At 52.4% G+C, this 9,995-nt stretch overlaps 2 protein-coding genes across 2 annotated transcripts; one reads left to right on the top strand and one right to left on the bottom strand.

Annotated features, from left to right (window-relative positions):
• The first annotated feature begins 177 nt into the window (after window positions 1-177).
• LOC117894898 (putative U5 small nuclear ribonucleoprotein 200 kDa helicase) lies at window positions 178-7,183 on the top strand. Its single transcript, XM_034802189.1, has 6 exons — window positions 178-337; window positions 465-1,160; window positions 1,221-5,964; window positions 6,020-6,194; window positions 6,261-6,543; window positions 6,598-7,183. Exons 1-6 carry the CDS (start codon window positions 293-295, stop codon window positions 7,081-7,083), a joined length of 6,429 nt encoding a protein of 2,142 aa, XP_034658080.1. The 5' UTR covers window positions 178-292; the 3' UTR covers window positions 7,084-7,183.
• A 1,102-nt stretch (window positions 7,184-8,285) lies between these two features.
• LOC117894284 (ATP-dependent RNA helicase glh-2) lies at window positions 8,286-9,422 on the bottom strand. Its single transcript, XM_034801242.1, has 2 exons — window positions 9,136-9,422; window positions 8,286-9,070 (listed from the first exon to the last, which is right to left on the bottom strand). Exons 1-2 carry the CDS (start codon window positions 9,251-9,253, stop codon window positions 8,334-8,336), a joined length of 855 nt encoding a protein of 284 aa, XP_034657133.1. The 5' UTR covers window positions 9,254-9,422; the 3' UTR covers window positions 8,286-8,333.
• Between the last annotated feature and the right edge of the window lie 573 nt (window positions 9,423-9,995).

Genomic DNA, 9,995 nt, shown 5'->3' with positions numbered 1-9,995 from the left:
AAGCCAAATTGATTCTTTAATCGGACTAAATTATTTTTTCAGTGTTAAAAGTCTTTGCAAGCTATTAATATCAAGTAGAAGATCAAAATCGAGAATATGATTTAAGACTACGGTATACTTACAGTATATTTTTAATTATTATAGTATATTTTTGTGGGTCTGATGGTATATATTTTATCGATAACACCGGTCACACTGCGGCATATTTCACGATTTTCGGAAAAAAACAATTAAAATAGGTTAAATAGACTTAAATTAAGCAATAAAAACCTAAGAGAAACGATAAACAGTCATGGCGGATGCCGCTGCACGTCAATTGCAGTACGAGTACAAGGCGGTAAGTACCAAACGAACGGAGTACCAAATTTTCACCCCTCCATGCGGCGTCGTCTGTGTCTGTGGCAAAAGTTTGTATGCAAATTTTGCAAACATTTAATAAATGAATTTTTGGTGTGTGTTTTCAGAACTCTAATCTTGTGCTGCAAGCCGATGTACGACTCATCGAGCGTCCACGTCGCGATGAAGCCACTGGCGAAGTGTGCTCCCTGGTGGGAAAGTTGGATGGCACTCGGATGGGTGACCGGTACCAGCGCACCAAGCCGGAAAAGACAGAGGAGCGGAAGGTGAAGCGGCAGAAGCGTGACGAGGCCCAGTACGATTTCGAGCGCATGAAGGGTGCCACTCTGCTGTCCGAGGGCATTGACGAGATGGTCGGCATTGTGTACCGCCCAAAGACCCAGGAGACGCGTCAGACCTACGAGGTGCTGCTGAGCTTCATCCAGGAGGCCTTGGGCGATCAGCCTAGGGACATCCTGTGCGGTGCGGCCGATGAGATCTTGGCTGTGTTGAAGAACGATCGGTTAAAGGATCGCGAGCGCAAGCGGGAAACGGACAGCCTGCTGGGCGCGGTGACAGACGAACGATTCGCGTTGCTGGTGAATCTGGGCAAGAAGATCACAGACTTTGGCAGCGATGCCATAAACGCCCTGACAGCCACCACCAACAATGAGGAGCAGATTGACGAGCAGTACGGCATCAATGTGCAGTTCGAGGAGTCCGAGGAGGAGAGCGACAACGACATGTATGGCGAGATCCGTGACGATGATGTGCCCGATGAGGGTGAGGAGGCGCGCATCGATCATACGCTGCACGCAGAGAATGTGAGTATATTTAGCAATAACTTTGAATTGATGTTGATGGATGATTTCGTTGTTCCACAGCTGGCGAATGAGGAGGCGGCCAGCAATGTGAAGAAAGATCGCATTCTGCATCCGCTGGACATCGATGCCTACTGGCTGCAGCGCTGCCTGAGCAAGTTCTACAAGGACGCCATGGTGTCGCAGAGCAAGTCGGCGGATGTGCTCAAGATCCTCAAGGATGCCGCCGACGAGCGGGACTGCGAGAACCAGTTGGTGCTGCTGCTGGGCTACGATTGCTTTGACTTCATCAAGCAGCTGAAGCTGAACCGTCAGATGATCCTCTACTGCACCATGCTGGCCTCGGCCCAGACGGACAGCGAGCGGCAGCGGATACGCGAAAAGATGCGAGGCAACACGGCACTCGCGAAGATCCTGCGCCAGCTGGACACGGGTAAGTCGGAGGAGCAGGAGGAGGGCGAGACGCGTGCCGGTAAGCGTGGCAAGGGCGACGCGGAAGATGGTGGCCCAGCGGCGGCCGGCCAGGTGGCTGGCGTGCGTCAACTGCTGGAGCTGGATGAGCTGGCCTTCACCCACGGCTCCCATTTCATGGCGAATAAACGCTGCCAGCTGCCCGACGGCTCCTACAGGAAGCAGCGCAAGGGCTACGAGGAGGTGCATGTGCCGGCCCTCAAGGCTGTGCCCTTCGACGACAACGAGGAGCTGCAGCCCATCGACAAGCTGCCCAAGTACTGTCAGCCCGTCTTCGAGGGCTTCAAGACGCTGAATCGTATCCAGAGTCGCCTGTACAAGGCCGCCCTGGACAGCGACGAGAATATGCTGCTGTGCGCCCCCACTGGAGCGGGCAAGACGAATGTGGCGCTGCTCACAATGATGCGGGAGATCGGCAAGCACATCAACGAGGACGGCACCATCAATACGCAGGACTTTAAGATCATTTACGTGGCCCCAATGAAGTCGCTGGTGCAGGAAATGGTCGGCAACTTTGGACGACGTCTCGCCTGCTACAATCTGGTCGTGTCCGAGCTGACGGGCGATCATCAGCTGACCAGAGAGCAGATAGCCGCTACCCAGGTGATTGTGTGCACGCCGGAGAAGTGGGATATCATCACCCGCAAGGGTGGCGAGCGCACGTTTGTGAGTCTCGTGCGACTGGTCATCATCGATGAGATTCATCTGCTGCACGATGAGCGTGGTCCGGTGCTGGAGGCACTGGTGGCGCGTACAATTCGGAACATTGAGACAACGCAGGAGGATGTGCGGCTGGTGGGGCTCTCTGCCACGCTGCCGAATTACCAGGATGTGGCCACGTTTCTGCGCGTGAAGCCCGACAAGGGCCTCTTCTACTTCGACAACAGCTACCGGCCCGTGTCCCTGGAGCAGCAGTACATTGGTGTGACGGAGAAGAAGGCGCTGAAGCGCTTCCAGGTGATGAACGAGATCGTCTACGAGAAGACCATGGAGCATGCGGGACGGAATCAAGTCTTGGTCTTTGTCCACTCGCGCAAGGAGACGGGCAAGACGGCACGAGCGGTGCGGGACATGTGCCTGGAGCAGGACACCCTCGGCAGCTTCCTCCGCGAGGGTTCGGCCAGCATGGAGGTGCTCCGCACAGAGGCCGAGCAGGTGAAGAACTCGGAGCTGAAGGAGCTGCTGCCGTATGGCTTTGCCATCCATCATGCCGGTATGACGCGCGTCGATCGTACCCTGGTGGAGGATCTCTTTGCGGATCGTCACATCCAGGTGCTGGTCTCCACGGCCACCCTAGCCTGGGGTGTGAATCTGCCCGCCCACACAGTTATCATCAAGGGAACGCAAGTCTACAACCCCGAGAAGGGACGCTGGGTAGAGCTGAGCGCCTTGGATGTGCTCCAGATGTTGGGTCGTGCCGGCAGACCGCAGTACGACACCAAGGGCGAGGGCATACTCATAACAAACCACAGTGAGCTGCAGTTCTACCTGTCGCTGCTCAACCAGCAGCTGCCCATCGAGTCGCAGTTCATCTCGAAGCTGCCGGACATGCTCAACGCAGAGATTGTGCTGGGCACAGTGCAGCATCTGCAGGATGCCGTCAACTGGCTGGGCTACACGTACCTGTACATCCGCATGCTGCGTAATCCCACGCTCTATGGCGTCTCGCACGATGCCATCAAGGCGGATCCACTGCTGGAGCAGCATCGAGCGGATCTCCTCCACACGGCCGCCTGTTGCCTGGAGCGCAGCGGTCTGGTCAAGTACGAGCGCAAGACGGGACACTTCCAGGTCACGGATCTCGGACGCATTGCATCCCACTATTATCTGACGCACGAGACGATGCTCACGTACAACCAGCTGCTGAAGCAGACACTCAGCGAGATTGAGCTGTTCCGCGTGTTCTCTCTGTCCTCGGAGTTCCGTCACATTTCGGTGCGCGAGGAGGAGAAGTTGGAGCTGCAGAAGCTGATGGAACGCGTGCCCATACCCATCAAGGAGTCCATCGAGGAGCACAGCGCCAAGGTGAATGTTCTGCTGCAGGCGTACATCTCACAACTGAAGCTGGAGGGCTTTGCCCTGATGTCGGACATGGTTTTCATCACCCAATCGGCTGCTCGTCTCATGCGCGCCATCTTCGAGATTGTCCTCACGCGTGGCTGGGCCCAGTTGGCGGACAAAACGCTGACGCTGTGCAAGATGATTGACCGGAGGATGTGGCAGTCGATGACACCGCTGCGCCAGTTCAAGAAGATGCCCGACGAAATAGCCAAGAAGCTGGAGAAGAAGCACTTCCCCTGGTCCCGGCTGTACGACCTGGAGCCGCACGAGTTGGGCGAGCTGATACGCGTGCCAAAGCTGGGCAAGACCATCCATAAGTTTGTGCATCAATTCCCCAAGCTGGAGCTCTCCACGCACATCCAGCCCATCACGCGGGGCACTCTCCGAGTGGAGCTGACCATCACGCCGGACTTCCAGTGGGACGAGAAGGTGCATGGCGCCTCGGAGGGCTTCTGGGTGCTCATCGAGGACGTTGACTCGGAGCTGATACTGCACCACGAGTTCTTCTTGCTGAAGCAGAAGTACGCCCAGGATGAGCATCAGCTGAAGTTCTTTGTGCCCGTGTTTGAGCCCCTGCCGCCGCAGTACTTCCTTCGCATTGTCTCCGATCGCTGGATTGGCGCGGAAACCCAACTGCCCGTCTCGTTCCGGCACTTGATTCTGCCCGAGAAGAACCTCCCGCCCACGGAGCTGCTGGATCTGCAACCGCTGCCCATCAGTGCGCTGCGCCAGCCGAAGTTCGAGTCGTTCTACGCACAGCGCTTCCCACAGTTCAACCCCATCCAGACGCAGGTCTTCAATGCCGTCTACAACAGCGACGAGAATGTGTTTGTGGGTGCCCCAACGGGCTCCGGCAAGATGACAATCGCAGAGTTTGCCATCATGCGACTGTTCACCACACAGACGGAGGCACGCTGCGTCTACCTGGTGTCCGAGGAGGCGCTCGCTGATCTGGTCTTTGCGGACTGGCACCTCAAGTTCGGGGCACTGGACATCAAGGTGGTGAAGCTGACGGGCGAAACAGGAACGGATCTGAAGCTGATTGCCAAGGGACAGCTGGTGATTACGACGGCGGACAAGTGGGATGTGCTGTCGCGTCGCTGGAAGCAGCGGAAGAATGTCCAACTGGTGAATCTCTTCATTGTCGACGAGCTGCAGCTGGTGGGCGGCGAAGAGGGACCCGTGCTGGAGATTGTGTGCTCCAGGATGCGGTACATTAGCTCGCAGATCGAGAAGCAGATCCGCATTGTGGCCCTGTCCGCCTCGCTGACCGATGCGCGGGACGTGGCCCAGTGGCTGGGCTGCAATCCGAATGCCACCTTCAATTTCCATCCCAGCGTGCGGCCCATTCCGCTGGAGCTGCACATCCAGGGCTTCAATGTGACGCACAATGCCACGAGAATCGCGACCATGTCGAAGCCTGTGTACAATGCCATCCTCAAGTACAGCGCCCACAAGCCGGTGATTGTGTTTGTCTCCTCCAGGAAGCAGGCTCGACTCACGGCCATCGACATACTGACCTACGCTGCCTCCGATCTGCAACCGAATCGCTTCTTCCATGCCGAGGAGGAGGACATCAAGCCCTTCCTGGAGCGCATGACGGACAAGACGCTGAAGGAGACCCTGGCCCAGGGTGTGGCCTACCTGCACGAGGGCCTGTCCTCGTCGGATCATCGTCTGGTGGAGCAACTCTTCGACTCGGGCGCCGTGCAGCTGGCCGTCGTCTCGCGTGATCTCTGCTGGGGCATGAGCATCTCCGCTCATCTAATCATCATCATGGACACGCAGTTCTACAATGGCAAGAATCACTCGTACGAGGACTACCCCATCACGGATGTGCTGCAGATGGTGGGACGCGCCAATCGACCCAACGAGGATGCCGACGCCAAGTGTGTGCTCATGTGTCAGAGCAGCAAGAAGGATTTCTTCAAGAAGTTCATCAACGAGCCGCTGCCCATCGAGAGTCATCTGGATCATCGCATGCACGACCACTTCAATGCCGAGGTGGTGACCAAAACGATTGAGAACAAGCAGGATGCCGTGGACTACCTCACCTGGACATTCCTCTACAGGCGACTCACCCAGAATCCCAACTACTACAATCTCCAGGGTGTCACACATCGCCATCTGTCCGATCATCTGTCGGAGCTGGTGGAGAATACGCTCAGCGATCTGGAGCAGTCAAAGTGCATCAGCGTCGAGGATGATATGGATACCCTGCCGCTCAATCTGGGCATGATTGCTGCCTATTATTACATCAATTATACGACAATTGGTAAGTGGAGAAAACCCATCAGGGAAATGTACCTAAAATGTCTTTCTCCCCACAGAACTCTTCAGTTTGTCGCTGAACAGCAAGACTAAGGTGCGTGGCCTGCTGGAGATCATCTCGTCGGCGGCGGAGTACGAGGATGTGGTGGTCAGGCATCACGAAGAGCAGGTTCTGCGTACCCTCTCCCAGCGACTGCCCAACAAGCTGACCGGGCCCAATGAAACGGCACCCAAGTGAGTCAACGATCCTCTCCCAATCTCTGTTTTGTTGCCTAACATATCTCCCCTCTCCCCCCACAGATTCAATGATCCGCATATCAAGACCAATTTGCTGCTACAGGCGCATCTCTCCCGACTGCAACTTGGACCCGAGCTGCAGGGCGATACGGAACAGATCTTGAGCCGGGCGATTCGTCTGATACAGGCCTGTGTGGATGTTTTGAGTTCGAACGGTTGGCTTTCGCCTGCTGTGGCTGCCATGGAACTGGCACAGATGGTCACCCAGGCCATGTGGACCAAGGATTCGTATTTGCGACAATTACCGTACTTCAGCGCAGATATTGTCAAGCGATGCACTGAAAAGGTAAGATAGCAAAACAACCAAGAGCCCTGCCCCTTACCTGTGCATTATTTCCAGAAAATCGAAACCGTTTTCGACATCATGGAGCTGGAGGATGAGGATCGTACGCGTCTGCTGCAGCTCTCCGACACACAGATGGCCGATGTGGCACGATTCTGCAATCGGTATCCCAACATTGAGCTCAACTATGAAGTGGTCGACAAGGATCGCATCAATTCGGGATCCACCATTAATGTGGTGGTTCAGCTGGAGCGCGAAGATGAGGTCACTGGACCCGTCATTGCGCCCTTCTTCCCACAGAAGCGCGAGGAGGGCTGGTGGGTTGTTATTGGTGATCCCAAGACAAATTCCCTGCTCTCCATCAAACGCCTCACGCTCCAGCAGAAGGCAAAGGTCAAGCTGGACTTTGTGGCCCCCAGTCCGGGCAAGCACGACTATACCCTGTACTACATGAGCGACTCCTACTTGGGCTGCGATCAGGAGTACACGTTCTCCATCGAGGTGGGCGACTTCCAATCGGAGAGTGAGAGCGAGTCGGATTAGAGCGCAGGATAAGTTATGCTTAAGGAAAAAGATCGATGCACCATAAATACAATAATATGTACCCATTTTGTCAATCAATTAAAGACCAAGTTTTTACGAATTAGAAAAGGAGACGTGGATCGTCCTGATCGGACAATAAATGGCAGAGTTATAATGATTTGTTTAATGACACAATTCGCACATTTGAATTTCGCGCCAATAACATTATCAATGTCTGACAAAAGCACGTTGCCATGACATGTCAAATGTAGTACCAACAGCAACCGATATGAGCGCCACTATGAATTCATTTCAAAAATAATACTGTGGCGCCCTCATGTTGTCAGCGGAATTTTCTCGAACTAACCAAATTTAGTTCCATCAATGGCCGTCAATGTAGGTCGAAAACAGCGGCGCCACTGTGCTTGATTTCAAGTTTAATCAAATTTCAGGAAAAAAGGGTTGCATACGTTTACATTTAAACCATAGCATACTTTTGGGGTTGAACATTGAAATATTGTACATGACTCCCCAAAAGTATGCCACGGTTTAACATTAAAAGTATGCAGAGCTATTTTTCGTTAATTTGATGGAACTTGTAAACATGCACAGTGGCGCCGCTGTTTTCGACCTACATTGACGGCCACTGATGGTACTAAATTTGGTTAGTTCGAGAAAATTCCGCTGACAACATGAGGGCGCCACAGTATACTTTTTTAAATGAAACAAAAGTGTCACCCCATAACAAAAACCATTTTTGTTGTACAACAATTGTATTTTTGTTGTACAATAACGGACAACAACAAGCCAGTTTTCTGTTGCTGCTTTCTCCGCTATTTGTGGGCTGATCGGGACGTGTGACGGCTTCCTGTGATGGGAAAAATGTCCTTTCTCTGTTGAAGTCCTTATCAAGGATCAAGGATATTATTTTCATGCATTTTTCGTTTTCTTTGTCCTCTCCCTTATCCGTTCCCAGTAAATGATTAGTTTTTAAAGACATCCTTTTTAATTCTTCAATAATTTATTAAGAACAAGATAAGTGCATCCCTAAGTTTCTATCGTTAAGCACACATATAGTGCAAATAAGCACAACCTCGTTGGTGCAACACCTTGACAAGTGCTGCCAGACGCGTAAATTAATCGATAATGTAACCTGAGCGCGGTTCAATTTGAATTTCAAACTACTTTAAAATACATTTTAATTGCATTCGAAAGAATTATTTATTTGCACACAGAAAAATGTAATGATCTGACTTGATCTGACCTACCGCTTAGCGGCTCACAGACACCGCTGCACCGTGACTGTTTCCCTGGTTGGCCCCGTTGTTGGCAAAGCTATTGGTGGAACTGAAATTGATCGTCTGGCCATTGGGCAGCTTGTACACCTGACTCAGCGAGGCTCCAGCGGCATTGTTGCTGCCGAATGGATTGATGTTCTGCGACTGGGTGGCCGTGCTGGCGGAGGAGGCGCCGAATGAACCATTAGCAGTCTGCGACTGGAATCCCTGGGCCTGGGCATTGGCCGCCGAGGAGCCGGCATTGAGTCCATTGTTGTAGTTGCTGTGGGCAGCGCCATTGGAGACAGCTTGTTCCTGGTTGAAGCCGCTTGGGCCGAGTGGCCCAAGTGGATTCAGCTGTACATTCGCATTGGCATTGCCGCCATCGGGTCCGGCACCAACATCAACGCCGGCCTTAGTTCCTCCAACTCCTGCTGAGGTGCCTGCCTGAGTGTTACTGCCGCCGAATCCTTGGTTGTTGCCGCCGAAGCCGCCACTAGGACTACCACCAAAGCCGGCGCCAAAACCTGGATTTCCTGCATATTGGTCACCAAAGCCAGGTCCACGGCCTCCACGGCCACGCTTCACCCGCTTGTGTGTCGCATAGATGCCTTGCAGAGGGGAATCTTCCGAATTTGCCGAACGCACGCGCCTCGTTTGCTGTGTCGCCTTAGGCTTGATGTACAGGGCAGACTCCACAACCACTTCCTCAATGGTGGCACCCTTGTATGCTGAAAATGATTAGAAATTATCATTCAATCATATATCGAATAATTAATGAATATTTTACACTTACGGAACTCGTCTTCGACCGTCTGGACCTGCTTCTCGTTGCGCTGCCTTAACTGAGGCGCTGCTGACGCAGCTCCCAGGCAGACGACACCCACAATAAGTAGCAAAATTGACACATTCATTTTGGCGCTGTTCCCCGGACACGTCCGCTAGCTACGAAGCTTCAATAAAAACTGTTTGAAAATATCTACAAATCTTCGCCTTTCTGCGTTCAACTCTCACTTTTCAATCGCCACACGAGGGGGCGTCCCCTGAAACGATCTCGCTAATGGTTTCTATCAATAAATACCAATATGTTTCGGCAAATATATATGTACATACGTAGAGATTTTGGCACATGTAACAGGCAGAAAGATTTAATAATCTTATTTTGTATATTATGCAGGAAAAAAACTAAACGAAACGATACGAAACGGGTGTACAAAAGCCGAAACCGGTTTTCCAAATTGCCTTTTCTTGTTGTATTTGATCGTAAGAGTAAAGCTCATGGAGTGGAGTGGAGGAACTAGTTTGGTTTTTTCTTTTGTTTATTTTGTTTGCCCCTGCTGTGGGCTTGATTTCCTTTTCTGGAAACAGATGTTGCTCCACCACCCCACCCAGAACTTTTCAGAGGCGAAGAGAGAGAGATGGACGGATGCCCGTGCGTATGTGTGTGGGAGCATCCCAGTGAACTTATTGATTGGGGGAGATTTCTCAATCTCTTCCACTTGAGTCGAGTCGAGTGGCGGCCGTATTTGAATAAATCTTTTATTATTACTTGCTCCTGGTTTAAACTACTAAAAGTATTGATAATAATTTCCAAACTTCGAGTAAAATGTGCTCTATAATAGGAATCGAAACACAAATTAAGACACTCACATGGTC

The sequence above is a fragment of the Drosophila subobscura genome, chromosome J, assembly GCF_008121235.1.
Source record: "Drosophila subobscura isolate 14011-0131.10 chromosome J, UCBerk_Dsub_1.0, whole genome shotgun sequence".
Taxonomy (NCBI): Eukaryota; Metazoa; Arthropoda; class Insecta; order Diptera; family Drosophilidae; genus Drosophila; species Drosophila subobscura.
The sequence above is the reverse complement of the archived record's forward strand: the minus strand, read 5'-3'. Positions and strand labels throughout refer to the sequence as shown.

Excerpts from the sequence above, each read along its gene's own strand:
- LOC117894898 (XM_034802189.1), top strand. The coding sequence starts at position 293 with ATGGCGGATGCCGCTGCACGTCAATTGCAGTACGAGTACAAGGCG. Across the intron at positions 6,195-6,260 it reads CCCAATGAAACGGCACCCAA|ATTCAATGATCCGCATATCA; the intron begins GTGAGTCAACGA and ends CTCCCCCCACAG. Across the intron at positions 6,544-6,597 it reads TCAAGCGATGCACTGAAAAG|AAAATCGAAACCGTTTTCGA; the intron begins GTAAGATAGCAA and ends CATTATTTCCAG.
- LOC117894284 (XM_034801242.1), bottom strand. The coding sequence starts at position 9,253 with ATGAATGTGTCAATTTTGCTACTTATTGTGGGTGTCGTCTGCCTGGGA. Across the intron at positions 9,071-9,135 it reads GACGGTCGAAGACGAGTTCC|CATACAAGGGTGCCACCATT; the intron begins GTAAGTGTAAAA and ends AATCATTTTCAG.